This window comes from Haemorhous mexicanus, chromosome 6, assembly GCF_027477595.1.
Source record: "Haemorhous mexicanus isolate bHaeMex1 chromosome 6, bHaeMex1.pri, whole genome shotgun sequence".
NCBI lineage: Eukaryota > Metazoa > Chordata > Aves > Passeriformes > Fringillidae > Haemorhous > Haemorhous mexicanus.
Genome location: NC_082346.1, coordinates 50801302 through 50822258, shown reverse-complemented (window position 1 = coordinate 50822258; position 20957 = coordinate 50801302). Strand labels below are relative to the sequence as shown.

Here is a 20957-nt window from a genome sequence, read left to right as displayed (position 1 = left end):
CAGGCTAAGTACTCCTTGCAGAACAAAGGCAGTAACTTTTAAATCTCTAAAACCCTGCCTGAGAGACTAGGTGATCCAGCTAAGTCTCTTCAATAAATAAACTTACCTGCTTTTAGAACAAAACCCCCATTGTGACCACTGGCAAATTCTGACCTTTATGACTGAAGGGTCTCATGCTGAGCATGCTATTCAGCAGACTGGAATAGAAGGGATAATCCTGAACTATGCACCACATCTTCAGCCACTCTTAGCTACACAGCTTAGTTTGATGGAACTTGATGCTGAAGACTAAATTAACCAAAAATTTCAACTCAGCTGTCCAGGGCTGATGGTAACACATTCATTCAGCATGCTAAGTTCCATATAGTATTTTAAGCATTCCTTTCTCTAGATGCATCTACATCTGCTGATAAATTCCTGAGAATTTAACAGCAGTCAGTAAAATCAAAAGGGGCACTAAAATATCTAGCATTTTTGATAGACCAGAATGAATTTATTGCTTTGTGACATCTGCTGTGAATTTGGTATAACTGACAGTGTTTTACAGAAGAAAATTAAAAACAAATGAAATGAGTAGTGAATAAACTACATGCTTGATTCAGTTTTCATTGCTTTGCATTCATCTTAAAAGGAGAAAAAGCAGTGAGTAAACAGAAACTTTATGTGTTTAGCATGAGTTGGTGAAAACTTCTTTAAAGAGAAACAAAACTGGCTGGTAGAAGGCACAACTCTGTGGTGTAACAGCACCATTGTAAACACACATACAAATAAATGATTCCATGCACCAGGGATGAAAACTTAGACCTAATGAATTCAACTGTGATTATTACATTTCCTTCAATGAGACCAGGAAATAATCTGAGTAATATGCACAATTAAAGGGACAACAGTGTACCAGAGGGTCTACCTCCCACATATGTAACTATTCCAACACTTACTAGGTGATAATCTTGCACTGTCTATGAAGATTCACTTTAGACTCGATACTGATCACTTATCTGCAATGGTAGAATGGAAATACTCCCTTTTTTTTTTAAGTGGATTGTTACACAGTAATTGGTTTAGGAAATAGAAATAAAGAACAATAAATGCAGCTCACCAGTATCCCAAGTGCTGATATTGTGGGGAGCACTAGACTGGTGTTCCAGCTGCCTCTTCATTAGCTGGTTCATTGTCAGAGCTCCCAAAGAGCCTCTTTTCATTTGTCTGAACTGAGCTGCAAGTCAGAAATGCAAAAGGATTTCAGGAGCTCAGACAACATTTAGAACTACACTCATTTCCTCATCTTACAAGCCAGCATGATATAAATACTGAAATGACAATGATGGCTGGCTCTAAGGATCTTGCTCAATTCAATATGCACCTCTCACACAGACTTGGTTCACTGTGTCAACTGTCAGTGCCTTTTTACCTCCAAATACTAGGAAAGCTAATCAAAAGACTTGGTATCTGGGAAGAGCTAAGATACTACCCCAGAACTCCCACGCTGGAGGCAATAAATGTACATTCAAATCTCACTCATACATCATAGCAAGGAAGGAAACTCAGCCTCCTCCCAGCAAAGCATGAGGACTGCTGTGTCCATGCTGACCCTAGGGACACAAAGTCACTGACACCATGTACCACAGCATGGGAGGCACGAGCTGAACCTGCCTCCTACCCCCACCCTCAGGCAGAGCACCTGCACCTTCTGCTGATGGGTGAAGCCAGCAGCCTTTGAAGATGAGACCCTTCTGTAACTTCTCTGCCATTTATCTTACAGAGAGCTATCAAGCAACAAACATTCCGTTTTTATTCATCCAACAATTCACTTCATTTAAAAGATTGATTTGTGAGATTGGTGTCACTCAAAGTAAAACCATAAGGGAGACTGAAGACTTTTGGTTCATATCAACGTGGTGCTCAGGAACATGACTTAGTGATGGACTGGCAGTGTTAGGTTGGACTCTGGGATCTTAAAGCTCATTCCAACTTAAATGATTCTACATATTTTCTCTAATTAAATTGAGGAGGAAAGAGATTATACACAACTTCTGACTTTCTCACTTTTTTTCTCCATTCATAAAAAAAATTCAAATTGAACAAGCATAATACATTCACTTGGACAATTGAGTCTGAGCAGTACACTTCCACCATAGAAACTAAAATCACTGTTCACTGAGTGAAGACAGAGTTTTAAGGCCCTGCTTGAGCAAGGCCTGTGAAACTGCTGACACAAGTATCTAGGAAAGCTTTTAAAATGTGACCTTGAGAACAGCTTTAAGTTTTTCCCCAACAGGCTCTTAGAGCAAGGGCAACAGAGTAAAATCTCTGAATGATCATTTTCATCAGTTGAACTACATTCAACATCATTAAAAAGACCACTAACTAGGAGTTCCATTCTAAAATTCTGAACAGTAACCATCTAAGCTGTGAAATTAGACACAGCATTTCACATTATTAACTGTGACAAAGAAGTACAGATAAAGGATAAAGTGCAACTTTCAGAAAGTCAAGAAGGGTTGAGTGCCTTTCCTAAACTTGTTCTACTCATTTTCTATCAAAGAGTTTTAAAATTCAGAGTAAGCAGAGTACTCCCTCAAAAACAAAACAAAACAAATACAGGCCTTGAGTAACAACAACCAAAACAAATATTTCAGTGAAAATCTGCACTGAAATTATTTTATTAGATGAAATATTTATGTTTTCACTCATTACATCCTTTCCCGTTATATCCTTCTGGAGTGCATTTAAACTCCATTTTTTGGCCCAAGTACAGCATTTCTGCAAAGCTGCCCTGGTATAACTGAACCTGTAGAACTGAACCAGACCAAGAGACCATTCTATGCTTCACTTTTAAAAGTTATATTGCAGCTGCCTTTCACAGCAAATTAAGAGAAAAACAGAATTTCCATCATTTCTAGGGCAATGATTTTAAATGGATGCTTTATCACTTTATCAAGTATGGAATTTCCTGATAAAAGAACAGCAATTAATGTTAGAACTGACAAGACTGCTTGGAGTGCAGAAGACTGTCAAAGTAGAGAAAATTATCTCTTTGAATTTTCTCTAGCAGCTTTTTGCAATTGCAATTAAAAATTTTTCATGACTATATCACATAATCAGGCTATTGGTGAGCAGGTTTGGATTTCCAGGACTATTTACCTGATTTCTCAATGACAGCAATGACTTCAAATAATGATAAGTTACCAGGCAAAGAAAAAAAAAAAGAAAAAAAAAAAACCAAACAAACAAAAAAACCCACCCAAAATCCAGACCACCAGAGAGCTACAAAAAAAAAAAAAATTTAAAAAAAACTTAAACCACAAAAAATGTCAGAGTTGCCAGCCTCTGAACAGTGTTGGATCCAGGATGATTGCTGTGGACCAGCAAGTGACTTTTCATGCCTGTGACTGACTAGTGGGCAAAGGGAGCTGTGCTGGTTTCTGCTGGGGTAGAGTTAATTTTTGACACTGTGGCTGGTACAGGGCTGTAGTTTGAATTTGTGCTGAAGACAGGGTTGATAATGAAGAGATGTTTTTGTTATTGCTGAGCAGGGCTTACACAAATACAAGGCCTTTTCTGCTTTCCATGCTGCCACACTGGGGGTGCATGGAAGGCTGGGAGGAGACACAGCCAGGAGAAGTGACCCAAACTGACCAAAGGGATATTCCAGACCTTATGGCATCATGTTCAGCATATAGGGTGGGTGAAAGAGGGAGGAAGGCAGGACACATTTGGAATGACAGATTTCATCTTCCCGAGTCACCATTACTTGTGATGGAGGTCTGCTCTTGTGGAGATGGCTGAACACCTGCCTGCCCACAGGAGGCAGCGAATAAATTCCATTTTTTGCTCTGTTTGCATGCACAGGTTTTGCTTTCCCTATTAAACTGTCTGTATCTCCACCCATGAGTTTTCCAGGTTTTACCCTTCCCATCCTCTCCCCTGTCCTGCTGGTGCGAGCGAGAGTGAGCGGCTGCCTGGGGCTTGGATGCTGGCTGGGGTTAGACCATGACAGGGGGGATGTTTTCCTCTCTCAGGTTCTCTGCAAGAAACCTAACAAGCACATTAAAAGATGAGTAACCTTCATACAGTGGCTGGCAACATTTTTCATTTCTTATCTACTGAACTGGTCAATCCTGTAGAATTCTCTACTCAAAGAGAGAAGTCCAAAGGCAAAATCCTCCCATTGCAGGGATGTATGCTTTGTGTGGCCAGGTTATGTTACCTGTTTGTGTTACAGAGGTGCCTTGTGCTCACAGGCCTGATCAGAGCCTACTACACAAAGCACTGTAAAGATACATAGCAGAAGATTAAAATCATTTCAGTCTAAATGCACAAGAGACACAATGGAAGAATTCATGTCCCTTCTGGAAATTGAGGCAAGTTACCAGAAAGAGAAAAGAAAGAAATATTTACATAGGAATGCAGGCTCAGCATCATATAGGTACTATTCCCAGTTTCCTGTGTTGGAATTTACAGGAACCAGTAGCACTGGGCTAAAAGCAAGAGAAACAGGTCTGAACTCTTCTGCTGCTTTAGTAAGTGACATCTGTATCATTAGGTGGCCACGTACTCTATGAGATGCATATGACCTTGTGGGAAAACTGGGGAAGTACACAACTAGCATGTCTAAAATAACATTCTTCCTTTAATAAGCTAGACAGCCCTTCCAATCAAATCAGCAGATGATGAACTTCCAAAAGTTAAATTAAAATTTAATATTGCTATAGCAATCCGAAATTGAAGTACAGCAAGACAGTTGAGCTGACCTAGCAGTTCACTGGTATAAGAAGAAGTCATTTCCCCTCTCTTTTTTACTAGCCACAGTTCTGCCCCACTGGCCTTCAGATGTGTCACCTAGATGGACACACCATTCTGAATTTTGTTCAGGTGCCTCCACCTTAACTTCTTATCTTCATGTGCTCTGTTAAGCCATTTGTCATGTCTACTTCAAACAACAGAGTTCACTTTCAATTGAAATGATTATGGGAGTTTCAGACAAAGAATTACCACATTTCAGCAAGAAGCTGAGGAAGTGGCATTCAAGGCATTTTACAAAAATTGAAAGAGATTTTTTTTTTCTCCTAAGGTACAGCAAAAAACGTACCAAAGGCCATAGTAACAGCCCTGTGGACTCTCATCTTCTGCTTCTGTGCACTGACAGTTGACAATGCTTTCTCACAGGGGAAAATAAACATTCAGCTTTAGTGAATTACTGCTTTTAGCTGCTACCTACTTTAATTCAAGAAAACCACATTTACCCAACTTGCCATGTCCCAAGAGAAAACCTTTAGCTACTACCTGTTAAAATGCTGCTGACCATCAGAGATGTAACAGTTCTAACGATATCCAAACCGGCTGTACTTCGAAGAATCAAGGGAACTCAGAGGAAGGAATTTACCATACATGCTGTGCATCTGATGCACAATACATTAACTTTGATTTTAATCCTCAAACCAGAGGTAAACTTACTTGATATGGAAGAGTGACTACTCGTCTCTGGAACACCTGCTTCAAGGGTTGGTGCAGATGATGACTCTCTAGGCATTTCCAGTGTTGAAAGTCCTTTGGCAGCAGGATCTGCATGTGAAAATTGTGCTTAAACTCTCAGCATTTAAAATCAACAAAGTTTTTAATCTTTCTTCTCCCTAGATGTCCTTTTCGCATCATTTCAGTCATCCATTCACCATCTGGCATTCCCAGCAGTTTTAAAAGGATTCAGTGTGTGTATGTCATAAGAATTTTTATAGGGGCACAGGGACCTATTTCTTAAAATCACTTTTTAAAGGAGTCTTCTGCCTGTGCTCTTTAGAGCTCATGACTAATAAATGCACATAGAGTTTGATATTGATCCCACTCAAGGGATTATTGGAACCACCAACATGGAAAGGAGAGACCACTGAGACAAAGCAAGTTTAAGTGACAGGTTAGCATCTTTTAAAAGCCTTAACCCCAACATGCCATCAGTTTTCATTCAAGAGGCTGTTGATCTAGCATTTGATCCTGAAGAGTCACAGTTTAAAATTCTGCATTAAAAAGGTTCCACGTGGTGTTTCAGAACTGGAACAGCCCTTCCAGGCAGCGTCAAGGGTGACAGTGTTCATTACTGCATGAAAACTGGCCCTTTTTAGTGGTCAAAAAAAGCACTGAGTCTAATTGCACAACTCCTTCAAGGCCACACTTCTCTACATGAAAGGCTCAAAAGCACTCAGCTCTCCTTAATTTTTATAAAGCTCCCACAGTTCTGCAGATTATTAGAACCATAAATGGGACGACAGGCCTGAAACATAAAGGGAACAGTGTAACTACGATTACACACAACAATTTCACCTTGTAAAAGTGGAATATCCTCAGAAGAATTTATATGGTGATTCCCTCTGAAGCACTTAAGAAAAAAGTGAGGTCAGCAATGCATGAATATTCTCCCTCACTTCAACAGCAACAAGGAACTGAGACCTGAGGGATTCTGTCCTTTTTCATTAATATGTTAAAAAATATGGTAAAATTCTAGTAACTGAAAAATCCTAGGGAAAAAAAAGCTAAGAAATTAAAAAGGCAGCAGCATACTATTTTTCAATCTGTTTGATAGATCCATTTGGACTCTGAGGAAAAGCTAAAGCTCATTTTCTCTCCACCAGAAAAAAGTTAGTAAAAAACTTTGCATTGAAATCACCTGAAAAAACACTTAGGGTACACAGAGGAATCTTTGAATCTTAACTCTTTAACAAACACAGACCAAGAAAACTTTGTGGATACCCAGTACAAAGAAGGCTACAAACAGGTTTTAGTGTATAAAAACAAAATATATGTGTATGTCTATATCTAATGCTCAGCCTTACACTTCATGATCCATTCTGCTTTCCATTTCCTTATGCTGGCAAAAGAAATAAGGGCCAAAAATCACTACAGCAAAAGAGAATCAGTGTAGCATGGACTAGATTAGGAGGATAAAAGGCGTGGAAGTATCTGACTCCCAGCATAAGGGGGACGGGGAGTTTCATCCCCTTACTTGGATATCAGAAATGAGTATTTTTGTCACAGAGTTCCACTTCCTTTTCAAATGGGTCTTTTACACATTCCTCATACCTGAATGATTAGCACTTTCCTTGTGAGAAACAAACACCTCAAAGCACTCAGCCAGCACATCAGATGCTATAAATACCCACATCTCACTACAAATATACACATCTCCTTATACAGGTCTGTTACTAAAACCTTCACACAAAAATAAGCCTTTTGACCAGGTGAGTGAGCTCACCTGCCTCCTTCTGCTCTCCCAGCTTGTCAAGGATGTTAAATGAAATGTCCAGGTATTCTCTCTGAATAGCACTCACAGCAATCTTCCTCTGCTTCCTCTGGCGAGGAACAATCTGAATCTTAAATTCAGACTCCTCAGTCTCCCCTTCTTGTTTCTGCTCTGTGTTTTGTTCGGTGTCAGACTCTGTATTGGTATCAAGTTTATCACTTTCTGTTTGCTTTTCAGAATCTTCAGGGACTTTAATAAGGACTGTCTTTACATTTGGGCTTGGAATTGTTCCACTAGGTTTAATTTCCTCCACACTGATCTCAGAGTTATCATCAAGGGACATTTCTGGAAGGGCAGATGATTTCTGCAGCAGGTCCCTTTTCTGTTTCAGAGTTAGCGAGTTTCCAGAGGACATGTCCTGAAATTCTTCTGGCTTAACTAACTCTGAAGAGTCCTTCTGATCTTTGGGAGAAATGGAAATGACCTCCTCTATTCCTGCTGAGGCGTTGTTGCTTGTATCCTTAGAACTGAAGTCTTTGGAGCAATCTTCAATGCTGAACTGTACCAGCGGAGTGGTGCTGAGGCTGAGCGCAGACACGTTGATAGGAGTTGAAGGAGATGAAACAGCAGTTTTGCCAGAGACCTCATCATTCAGCGGGTTTGTCGCTTCCTCCTCTTCATCACTCTCCACTATTCTAAGGGGAGGAAGTGGTTCAAAGACTAGAGAGTCACTGTCTGAAGTGGAGAGCACCGAATGTTTCTCAGGACCCGACGTTGAATCGGAGGACAAATCTATCAGATCTAAATCTTCCTTGGGATCAGCAGTTTTAACTGGGGAGTCCACTTTCACTTCATAGCTTTCCATACAATTTAGCCTAACCTCTGGTATGACAGGTCTTTTGGTTTCCTGGAAACTCTCTGCATGAGGAAGGCTTTCTTGCGTGTCTATATTTTCGGCTCTAGTGGAAGAATTCTGCCGAGAGCGTCCATAGTCGCTGTGCCTGTGTGCGGCGTAAGCAGCAGGGACAGGAGGCTTGTCTAGGTCACAGCGGTCTATGCAGGACTTCCTGCGGTGTTCGTCTAGCGAGAACAGCAGGGAGTCTGCGTTCCCTATATCAAGAGATTTTTGTTTTAGAGAGCGCAGTTTTTTTTTCTGAATGCTTTCTTCTCTCACACAGCGCAGAATACTGTCTTGTAAGGCCCCCGTCTCTCTATATTCAGCCAGCTCTATTTCACCTGATTAAAACAGAAAAAGCTAATACTACCTCAGTTGGAGACTTTTGGCAGATACCTTCATCTTTATATCACATTCAACATGACTGACATTTTGAATACAAACCCACTATTAGTCAAAATTGCCTACATTTTCTTTTAACCTCAGAAGCCAATTACATGGATTTTTTACAACAAATAATAACAAAAACCTGCTATTTGGATAGTAGATTTTACCTAAATGCTGTCCAAAGTCTCTTCACCCTGGACAGACGTACATGAAGATAGACTGTTCAACCTTGTGCATTGAAAGGAGGTGTCATAGGCAGGTAATTTCCACAGTACCTGGGATGGCTGCATGTAGTACATCTATTATTTACTGCAGCAGAACAGGCTTAAAATGGATGCCTCTGATTCAAGAAGCAAGGGTAGTATTGGCAGTGAATATATTGCAGCACAAGCCTGAGATCAGAGAATTTTTCCCTGGTGATCCTAGAACCCAGCAGGGTCCAGCAGCTATCACAGCAGCCAGTGCCCCCTCCTCATGCTGGGGAGGAGGGCAGTGAGCACAGCTGCACCTGCTGGCACTGCCACTGCACTGGTACCTTGCTATGTGAACACACTCATTGAGAACATTTTCAAAGATTATCACCGTTGCTGCCACTGTGAATTACATATTTTCTCATAAAATAGGATATTCCTAATCATTAATATCCCCATATTTCAAAATACTCCACATTCAAATCACCATGCAGAAAAAAACAGTGATAGAAGTTTAAGTGTTCACTCTAGTCAGAATCACTTCCCCTCCCTCTGCAAACACCTAAAATGAAAAAAAAAAAACCAAAAAGCAGGCAGGTGGGTGGTAGTGAAAATCTCTTCAACTTTTTTTCAGGCTATTGATTCCAGACACCTTAAATTGGAATCAAATTTTTGAAATTTGATTTTGAAAACCTACTTTTTGAAAACCTCATTGTTGCCAATGGAAAACCATAACATTTGCAGCTGCAAAAACAAATTTGCTTACCATAGAGTCCCACCTTATCAACAAAATCAATTTCTCTGAAAAAATAATTTAAGTAAAAACTCTTTGGCCCAATGGTTGAAGAAAATTTTTTTAAAAATCCTCTTAATTGTTTTTTTTTTTTTTTAATTTAGAAGAGCTTAATATTTCAAAAAAAACAACTGCTGAATTTGGGTATTTTTACTCTGGAGTGCCTACTTTGAGATTCCTGGAAGATAACTCGTTCATGAAAATAAGTGTTCTTCAGAGTAAGACAGAGTAGTTATGTTAAAATTAGGCAGTGCAACAAACTCTACAAAGAAAGTTGGCAGCTTGAAACTAAGAGTAGAAAATTGTATTTCTGCAGGAGTTTATACCAACAAAACAATTCATACTTCTCTGAGCATTCATCTCAACTGGTTGATATTTCACCATTTTGCTGCCACCAATTCTTTTCAGTCTTGCAAAGAAAGTTTGAGACTCTTTATTGCCAGGTCCAGTTGGTGTATCATGGATATCAGATTCATCAAAAACACTGTCTTCCTCTGCTGGAGAAAGAAAAAACATTATTACTCTTAAGAGGGAGCAATTTCTTGAATGAAAAGCTGTGCAACAAAACCTCAGCTAGTGTCAATTAAACCTGAATTGAAAAATAAAATTTGCTAGAAAATCTGTATCCCAGGTTTAACTTTGTCATTCTTATTACATCTTGAGTTAAGGTCTGAGAGAAATGAAGAATGGGTTACAGTGCAGCAAAAGCATAACAAAGCTTTTACCATTCTAAGGTGATCTTCTCTACCAACAATAATACAGATTCTTTTTTTTTTTTAGATGGAAGAAATACACTAGATTGGGACACTGACTTGAGTAAACAACTTCTGCAGAGCTCAGTGAGAAATGGTAAATTGAAGATGGAAATTAGTGAAAGAACCACAAGGTAAGGAATAAACCAGCAAAATAAGAAAGTAATAGATAACTGTGGGAAGCTGATAATGGTAATAGTAATACAATAAGACCTAAGAGTATGAATTATGAAATTACTGATCTAAGTAGTAGATTTGAGACCAGCCAGATGAACATGGCAAAGAGAAAAAAATATCCAAATCTATCTATCCATCAAAAAAGTGCCATATCATCTCTATGAAATGGCTATTAAAAACAAAACAGAAACAAAAAAAATTAAAAATCGATCATGTGGAATCATTCTGCAATTCTACGTCCAGTGATTCATCTCCAAGGAAATAAGAAACACTACTGGGACAATAAAAAAAAACAGAGCACTCAAAAGAAAAACAAAGTTGGCCTTGTTTATTGTAGCAAGCAAATATGGAGAGGAAATGCATTTGATGTCTGGGAGTGAAGGGGCAAGTACGTCAAAGAACCAGAATGGACAAAACCTGAAGACTTAAATGAGACATAAATATCTTCTGTTCTGAAATTGCTGGGAAGCTGCTAGTACATGTGAAGCTATGAAACTGCCACCTAAAGGCATCAGGGACAAGACACCAAATGGAAATGATGAATCCAGAAAAATCAGTCAAGGTTGATAGTAAGAATTTCTACAGCAACTGGCTTTAATAAGTTGGAAGATTACTTTTAATGTCATGTCCTATGAGTAACTTCTTCTGCCCCTTACCAACAAACGCTTTTTGTCACAAGATTTAGCATCAGTTTCACAGCAGTCTGTACACTTGATCCCCAGACAAAGTCTGGCAGAAAAATTAGGAAAAAAGTTCAGTACTGGGGAAATCCATCCTCAGCATAGGAATTCTTGCTGTCTGACAACAAAATCCTCATTTGTTCACTATCTAAACACCACCTCTGATGATGACAGCAACACACACACACACACACACACACACACACACACACACACACTCTACCTGACTAGTGATTAAACAAGTCCCTGGGGAATTGTATTTGCTGATTTTGTAGGTGAAATAAAATTTTTCTACATCATCCTTTTTCTACATCCCTTCCACAAAGGAGGAGAACAAGCTTTGTTGTTAAGGCAGTAGTTACAGAGTAAGATTTGCCCATTTATGGTCCTTTACCTCTGTGCAGCCCAAAGCCCTTCACAACAGCTTTGAAAAGCGAGTAAATATTATTCTCCTTACTGTAAACATAAGGAAACAATGCTGAAGTGAGACACAAGGCCACCCAGGGAACCAGTATTGGACAAGATGTGTACTTGGGCACCTCGATTTGTCTTTAAAATCTCTCAGAATCAATCCAGAAAGTTAATGCACTATTAAGCATAATTAAGTCATTAACCTGTCTCAAAACAAATTCATAGTAAGGCTACAGTTGTCTCTTAGGCCTTCACTAGCAATACAAAATGTCCAACTGAGTGAGGTTATGCAATATGCAGTTCAAATCCACATTAAGATTGCTTTAATTTGCTAGAGCACAGTAATAGGGTGCTCAGGTAAACAAAATATTGTGCTCTTGTTTTGCTGTACATCTTTTCACAAGCAATAAGCAGCAAAATAGGAAAAGGTACTGACATGAAAACAAGAGAGTTTCTTGGATTTTTCTTCAGAAGTGTTTTCTGCATACTAAGACTATTTGAGAAGGAAGATGTAAACAGCAAATAAGCAGCTAAAAGGAAAAACAGCTGAAAGAAGGCTACAGAATGTCAAAAGAACATGCTAATCATTTACACTTATTATTAATAACTTCATAAACCTAAGAAATTACACTCAGTGACACCATGGCATTTGAAGCCCCAAGCTTGCACCAGTTCACATCATCACAGTACCTCTGCTACACCTGGCAAGCACATACAGAGCTCACCATCAGACACAAAGTATTGAACCATTCTTTTGCCTTTAGACAGCCACCTACACCTTTGCATTACCCTTAAGGACAAAAGCAAACTATAGCCTGAATTCATAGTCTTTTCTGTATCAATATTTGCTACTATTTCATGTTATTACAAAGTTAAATCAGAATGTGGTGTCAGGCTGGTTGCACTCCTTGTGTGATGCAGGATCAGCTAGCACTGCCTTAGGAAAGGCCAAGAACTATCCAGGCACGGTGACTGAGTGTGAGATACACTCCCCTGGGAGATGTGAGAGCACTGTGCTATGCTCAGCCTACAGAGCAGCTGAGAACCTCTTTTACTGTACATGGCTATCCTGGTCAGGTAGAGTCCACTTTAAACTCAATTACAAGTATTATCTTCTAAAGTTCAGACCATCTTTACCCATTTCTACAACATCTGCAAGACTCAGTGAATTAAATCAATGTCTCTCATACAAATCAGAGTGTTAAAAGTACCTTTCTCCTTTTCACTGTATCGGCTTATGTTACTGTTGTCGCTATACAAAGGACCAGCAGTTGCATGGGGCTTGCAGCTGTGATACTGAGCGTTGAGGGTATTGACTGTGATGTGGATTAGGTGAAGTACAATCTTGCTGATTTCACAGTCTCTGTAGGGGTACTGTTCAGCAAAAGAGAAAAACTTCAGCTTAAAAACTAGCTTTTCTCCTTGGATAAACATTTAGGCAGTAAAACAGAAAAATTACAATAATATTGTCAGCTGGATGCCCTTTGCCTTCCCTTGACTATACATTTCCAAATATATCACGAGAAGCAGGACTCTTGTCAGCTTTGTACACATAATTATTTTATTAAATATAAAAGTCCATATTAGTAACATTTAGTGTCTGCACTTCCTTGTACACCCTACAGACCTGCTAGAAATTTGTTAAGCACATCAAAAGTATTTGCAGCTCCATTTCAGTGCATAAATGCATTACATTTTAACAGCATTTAACAGTAATAACTAAAGAATACAAACTGCTAAATTGACACACTCCTCCATTTAAAGTCACTACTTAGTTTTTTTTAAACTAATTCTAAGTTACTCAAAATACTCCTCACTGGAATTTCGTACATCATTTTCCTACTTTAACATTCATATTTTCCTTTCTCAGGTAAATATCTGAAAGACAATAAAGACTGAAGGAGCACAGAGGAAGTCAGAAGCACAGACTAAATCCTAACTACTTCAGACACTGAAATTAAATGCAGTAAAGTATATCAAAGAAAAGTGTCCTTTACAGTTCCATTCCCTTGCCATACATTTAGGTGTTCCCCATAACAAATTTCAAATTGAAGTGTAAATTTTTCTGTGGACGGTGTCTTGTTAAGACCACTCACCTTGTAGAGAATAACAAGCAAAGCCTTTAACCACATCTGCCGAATGTGAGGCTTGAGGGACCAGAGGGAGCAGCGAGGAGGCTGCTGAAAGTAATGCCTTAGCTGAGGACAAGTGCAATATTTCAACACCTGCACCACCAAAGGAAGAAGGTGTTTTCCCAGGTTGATGTTATAGTCCATCACCTGAAAGGAACACAGGAGTTACCTCACTGAAATAAATCCAATGATGGTAAAAAACAAAATTATTAATACAGTTGAGGTATTAGGTAAGTGAAAGGAAATCAAAGGTTTCAAGGAAATCTCACTAATAGAAGCTTTCTGCCAGCTTGCCACCTTCTCATTTAAGCCAGATAGGCAGAATGTAACAAAGAAAATGTGTTCTGAAAGCCTTTCATCCAGCATGGTTTAAATTTTAAGATACACTGGCAAGTTCATAAAATATATTATGCTGAAATAGCCTTGTGTTATGGCAGAAGTTGATCATGCTTCAATACACAAAACCATATCATGTATATCCCATGTTTAACAGGATGCAGATTTTGGGGTTTGGGGAGTTTGGTTATTTGGGAGTTTTTTATTAACATTTTAACATTAAAAAAACAGAAAACTGCCAGTACAGACTCAATAGGCTTGCAACATTAGGCATTAAGGTTTTCTAAGCCCTGGGTTCTGGAATCAGGTAATGACATTAGGTTCCCATTCTCCACCAAAGGTAAGAGTTCCCACTATGTTATGCAGGAAGTTTATGCACACAAATCCTAAAGGATCCAAGAACAAAGCAAATGAAAATGATCTTTCTCTAAATAAAATGCTCATTATTCTTAAGTGCTAGTGCCTAAGAGAGGTTGCTGTGATTACTGTTGGTCTCTTGCCTTGCCTCCATCATGACCTTTGAAGAGCATCATGCTATTTGGGGCCAGTGGTTGGAATCCTAGGAGTGATTAAGAAGTGCAGTGAAGCCATATATTCCCACTACCCTGGCACAACTGTGTTTCACTTGAAACTGCAATGCCATTTTGCCATTCTTCATAATCTTCCTATCAGTCTTGCAACATGAGCTATTTTTAAAATCACACCTGCTGAAATCAGCAGTTAAACTAGATCACATCAAGGCTCCACAAAGCCCTTGTGTCTGATGCTGCCCTTTGCTGGCTGACACCTGGGAAGGTGCAGCAACAGGCCAAGGCAGCTCCAGCACAATTCCTAAGATCTAACATGCCCCTGCAGATTCAGTGAACTTACTGAATTTTATCAGCACATCTAAACAGAGAGTCTATGCTGCTTTTGTTTTGTTTTTATTAGAACAAGCAGAAGAGACTAATTTACAAGCACTAAACTCATGGTCTCAAGTTCTCTCCTGAAGAAGCCAGCTAGAAGTTTTTCCCTGTAAAATTCTCCAGTTTGATGAGCAGCTGTCTCAAATACTTGTGTAGACCTGAACAGATGAATCGCGTGTCTGTCTATGTCGGGTGAGCCAGTCGAACGTAGGACCTATAACCACCAAATTCGGTCCTACCCCGCAATGCCGCGTTCCCCCAGGGAGCGAAAGTTCCCCGGCACGGGTGGGAGAAGCGCATCCATACAAAGGACGCAGAGCGCTGCCTAACGGAGCACATCCCGTAACGCAAACATGCCTGGCGCTGAGCAGAGCCATTTCCAAGCTGCCGAAGGAAAAGAAGGAATAAAGGAATAGAAGAATAAAAAAAGAAATAAAGGAATAAAAAAAGGAATAAAGGCCGCGGGAGAGGCGGAGCGGAGCCCGCACAGGGACAACGCGCTGCCCAACAGCGCCACCGCGCGGGCAAAGCCCGCCACTGCAGAGAAAGCCGGGCTTTCGGAGCCCAGAACACTCGGAGATCACGGGGAAAAATACCGAGACTTTTGGGGTTTTGTCTTTTTTTTTTAATTGAACTGTCCACTCGAACCAAGCTTCGAATAAAAATCAGCGAACCAGCAAGCCAACCTAATCGCAACCTTTGTGGGGCTCACGGGGTAAAGCAAGTATTTACGGCTTGGGAAAGAAGAGCAACTGAAATAGATCTCTGAAGAGCTCAGTACTAAGTTTTCACTCTGTAAACACATCCTCGGATTGCAAACGGCATTTCTCTTGCAGAAAAGGTGATTCCAAACACAAAGCAGCCTTACAGTAAGAAAAGAATTCTCCCAAAATACAAATTAAAGTTGATGTCTGCTTCACAGAGAAAAACCCTGGACTACTGAAGCTCTCAAACTCCTTTTGACATCAGAGGAACCAGGATTCAGTTATAAAGCTTTAAACACAAATGGTGAATTTGGCTCACACAAGACATTTTAAAGGCGGAAGAGAAAGACAGGGGCTGATATTTACAGTTGCAGTAAGGAGTACTTGTGAAAATCAGTCCAATTATAATCACTGAAATTTGGGCTTCCAAAATTGGAAAACACTTGGAAAACAAATGTGGAAGATGCTGCCCTGATCTGAACTGCCACTTCCAGATTCTCAATACAAGAGCAACAGGTCTGAATCTGCTTTTACACTCTTTAATTTTAAACTGCACAAACAAAAGATGATTAACACAGAGCCGTAGTGCTCTGGGACAGTAGCTGCATTTGCAGCTACTCAGTTTGCATTAACACCATCCGTTCTGCTTCCTGACAACTCCCCAGCTGTGAAAGTTGATCCAACTATCAACATCACATTTAACTTTGAACAATCACTGATTCCAATGCATGAACCAGAAAATCTTGCCAAGATCTGCAGATCCAGAAGGGACAAGGATAGCTTTGAGCAATGTTCAAAAGTTACAGAGGACATCTGAAAACACAGCCCTCTTGGTCCCCTAAGGTAATCCTTAATGAGAGACTGTGATAAGGAAAAAGCACTGAAGTGATGATGATGCTCCACTGTGAACAGGAATACTCTGCAAGTGTGAAACATTTTTCAGACCACTACCACCCACTACTCTATCAGTGGGAATTAACTGAGCCTTAGAAAAGCCTTGTAAGGTAGAACATTATGGTCCTCCTTACAAGATGGAGAAAGAAGGCACAAGGATGTGCTTGGTCATTCATCACAGCAAAATAGGCAAAAGTTTATAATGGCAATAGCACTCCCTAGGAAAGGGAGAACAGAAAGTCCTGGTGCACTGTAAGGAAGAAAAATGAGCCTCCTGAAAAGTGAAGAATGTTGAAGAGTTCACAGACCGTGAACTCTTCTTCCGTAGGGAAAGTCTTCTGCAGGGAAACAAAACAAGAACAGGTCTACCTGAAGAAGAGAGGAGGAAATATTCATGAGGAAAGTAAGGCATTCAAAGGCTAGGGAAAGAAGGCAGAGGTTAAAAGCAGACTCTTATTTTTCATACAGTGGTAGTATCCGCATGCCTCCATGCACACAAAACTATAATCTCTTGGCCAGTGATGCAGAAACTTTAGATTACCAGTGGAAAGAAATTCTTTCACAAGCTGAAAATGTGTTGAAGTTTTAAGTAGGATTGTTGAGATATTGGGACACAAGACAGATGATGGACTTTGGACGTGGTTAGCATAAGAGATTTGATAATAGGATGCCTTGACAAGAGCAAAGAGAACTTTGAGGATTAAAAGAAGATTCAATCAGACTGGTTTACCAGAAAAAGAAAATTTCATTAAACTCTGCAAGCAAGAGATGTTGTAATATGCGTAAGTTTGTGATTTTAACCTAATCATGATAGTAAATGTTAGTAGTCTTCCTAAAACAGTACATAATCATTGGTAGTGCACAATAAATTCAGATTCTGATCACCTATCAGTCTTGCCTCTCTTCATCACCGACACAGGATTACCTCATTCAGCCATTAATTTGCTACAAAGAAGGCTGTGCTACCATTATTTCAACAACAGGCAATAATAAATGGCATCAAAAGCGAGCAAGTGCCTTCACCTACTTGTGCTATTCCAGCAATAAAGGCGTTAAAGCAGGTTGAGACACGCATTTTTTGGGGTGCTATCATGAAGCATCCTTCCTGCTGATCGTAGCCAAGCAGGACGTACAGATGGCGCTTGACCGTGTTGAAAGCTTTGGCACTGCTGATGTCCGACTCTGCACTGCTCTCATCCTTTGCCATGAACTTCATCAGCACTGTGATGAGCTGGTGGACAGTCTGGTGGTCAATCCCAGCATCCTCTGGCAGCAGGTCTTTAATTGTATTATCGTTCTCTGGGGAAGGTTGTCCTATGCGCACGAGAGACATTGGTATCAGAGACTGGAGAACACTGTGTAAACTCTGTAAATCCAAAAAACACGGTACAGAACACAACAGAACTTTTTTCCAGAGTTCACCGCTCCATTTCTTTCCAAATACAGCCAGTGAAATTGCAGGAGACAGGAATGCACTTCTGAGGACATTGCTCCTCTCTTGCCTCAGGTCCAACAGCACAGAAACACCTCCTGTGTCACTCAACTCCATTTCTCAGCTTTCCCATACTTACTGGAGCACTTTATTTCCCATCCCTGTGCATTACTGCCAAATTGAACATTATTATTCTTCCACATCCATCAAATCCCACTGCCACCAAATTCTCATCTGGTATGGTTATCAGTCCTTCCTCAGTAAACATGAACAGACATCACTCTTTTCACTGGAAAATGTACAAAATGGCAAGGGTAGGAAATACGAAAAGTTGTATCAAATAATGATTAAACAAAGAATGAAGACTTCCCCTATTAGCACAAATCTGTATTTCTCTTAAATAATTTGTAGTACTACAAATAACTTGTAAATAAATCGTGCTATCTTAATATTCTCATTTTCCCATATTCTCAACGTGATATGCTATTCTAACAAAGGATTCCTTTGCTGGTACAACTGCACCTCTCTTAGGTTCTTCACAAGAAAAACTGCAATGTCTGTAATTTCTTTTAATAGTTTTAAAGTGTGTTGCATTTGTATTTGAGGGTGAACAGAGGTTTGTCTGGCTGTTTTGCAAAGCATGGGAGATGGCTGCCATTTCTATGACAGGTGAAAATTAAAACTATGCAGGGGGGCAGGAAATTTCAGACCCACTTCTATCAAGAATAACTTTCCTTTATTGGTCTTATTTGGGTTAGAAGAAATAATGGAACTTTATGTTACACAAAATTTTTGGTTCCAAACAGTTCTCACTGGAACTTTTTACTTAAAAACCCTCCTTCAAAATGGAAATTCTCTACCCAAGCTTTTGCTGGACCAAGATTTGCAGATACAAAAAGAAAACAATGAATTCTGAAATAATTAGAATCAGAAATAAAGCAAAACCATTTTCAGAAGTACTTCAAAAATGTACACAGAAAGTAATCTTAGTTTCACGGACATAAACTGAGAAATAATCTTTGATTCTTATATAATATTGCACCCAGGTTAAAATTTTCCATGGAATTATATCATAAAGATACAATTTTTGTAACAATGATATCTGACTGTATTATTCAGCTCTATTTATTTTCATCTCTATAACATCTTGTGAGATTTTCAATAAAATAAAGAAGGAGATAAGATTCAATGAATGAAATGATCATTTGGCTCTAAATAAATACTAGTTCTGCAAATAGAATTCAAAGAGTAATTAATCTGAAAAGACTAAACCATTTTATTTTCACTTGCTGAGCAATATAATTTAGAAGCTCAGTGCTAAAATGTTCAATTTCAAAAGTGTTTCATAACTCTAACACAAGCTAATAGACACTTCTCAGGACTTTTCCTGACTTTTTACTTTTCCAGAAATATAACTGCATTTTCTGATGCATTAAAAATCTCATTTCTCATACTGTACCCTCAGGTAAAACTATACAGCAGGATAGAGTGAACAGAGCTTCACCCGGATTTGTCACATTTGTGACAATGTAACAAAAAGCAGCAGATCAGGATTACATCATGCTTCATCACCCCAACTGCGGTCCCTATCAGTGAATCTCTCTCACTGACTGTCCAGGATGCTGCAGAGGACAGGCACAAACACATGATCCTGGTGTTTAACCCATACAGAATGCACACTCAGTTCAGCTTGCATTTGGACTGTGCAAGGATGCCTGTTTTAGATCTAGAAAGAACAGATGAGCATGAAAACTGGTTCATTCAAGGGCTATGTATAAAAAACATGTTTTTCTACAACAGATGTACATCCTCCATTTAGGAGTCAGTCAGTTCCTTAGCTGAAACACAGATGCTCAGTACCACCAATGCAGCGTTAAAAACTAAAATGAAACAAACCTCTTTTTTTTTTTTTTCCCCCCACAAACATACAAGCTTTTAGGAAGAAATAATAAATATTGGGCAGGAGAAAAGGGACAGTAATTAGTCCTCTAGTTTCCAAATCATCTGTCATATTCTGAATCATATTATCAGAATTTTCTTGAGATCAGTAGTTACTAGATACGTGAAACATTTTATATACATATTTTTAGTGGAAACTTTGTTTTAACCTTAGGTGATAAACTACCTAAGGCTGGAAAGTCAAGTGTAGCAACAACAAAATACATCTGATAAAACCACAATGTAACAATGCCTACTGTGACACTGAGAGTTCTTATGCAACAAATTTCTTTAAGCCCAGTATTTAGCAGGTGGTTGGTGCCATCAAATGAAGAACAATCATCCACTGACATACCTGTTTATTGCTTGATGTCACTTGTTCCCTCTGTGAGCCTGTGACAACCCACACATATGTTCTGTAAGGAACTAGTTTATTTCCAGCTCTCACTGGGCTAGCACAGGAGGGCTATATCCTGATAATTCAGAAACTCCCCTATTTCATTTCACAGCTTAGTCAGCTCCCACAGTGACAAGGTATCTTCCTTTCAGCTGATCATCAAATAAGTTGATATATTTTGATTAGGAATTTGCATCTGTTGGAAGTATTTCAAATCTTGAAGACAGAACATGAAAAGATCTGAATCTGACATCTTTTCACTTCCAAATCATCAGCCTACACACCACTCAGAGCAATAACTGTCAATAGCCACAATTATTAAGAGATTCCTTGGATCCTGCTGTACTACCTATTCTACAGAAGCCTGACAGAAAGGTGTTATCTTCAAAAAATCTCAGTAAATACAAAATAAGGGACATGAGAAATCTATAAGCATGCAGAGTATAATATACAGTACTGACAGGCAAAAGCATTCTGTCTGCTGCCTTTAAAATCTGAAGGACTCAAAGATCTGACTCAAAACAGGCGACCCATGGGGCCAGTCTGGCAAACATTTACTTGTGGGCAATCGAACCCAGGAGCGTGAGGCACTGCTGGCATAGCTGACTGACTCCAACTGGAGGCAGCCTTCAATACAGATTGAGAGCAAAGCTTCAATTTACACTTTTTGGAACCGTGCTGAGATGTGATTCAGTCTGCCAC

At 39.4% G+C, this 20957-nt stretch overlaps 1 protein-coding gene across 2 annotated transcripts in view; it reads right to left on the bottom strand.

The window, feature by feature from the left end:
- Positions 1-20957, bottom strand: part of UNC79 (unc-79 homolog, NALCN channel complex subunit) — a 107039-nt gene that overhangs the window by 39707 nt on the left and 46375 nt on the right. For both annotated transcript variants that reach the window (XM_059850204.1, XM_059850203.1), the window contains 7 exons: positions 17516-17802; positions 13614-13796; positions 12729-12891; positions 9842-9994; positions 7244-8467; positions 5458-5565; positions 1100-1216 (listed from right to left, as the gene is read on the bottom strand). In XM_059850204.1, the coding sequence (XP_059706187.1) occupies positions 1100-1216; positions 5458-5565; positions 7244-8467; positions 9842-9994; positions 12729-12891; positions 13614-13796; positions 17516-17802 (2235 nt within the window). The remainder of the gene's footprint in view (positions 1-1099; positions 1217-5457; positions 5566-7243; positions 8468-9841; positions 9995-12728; positions 12892-13613; positions 13797-17515; positions 17803-20957) is intronic.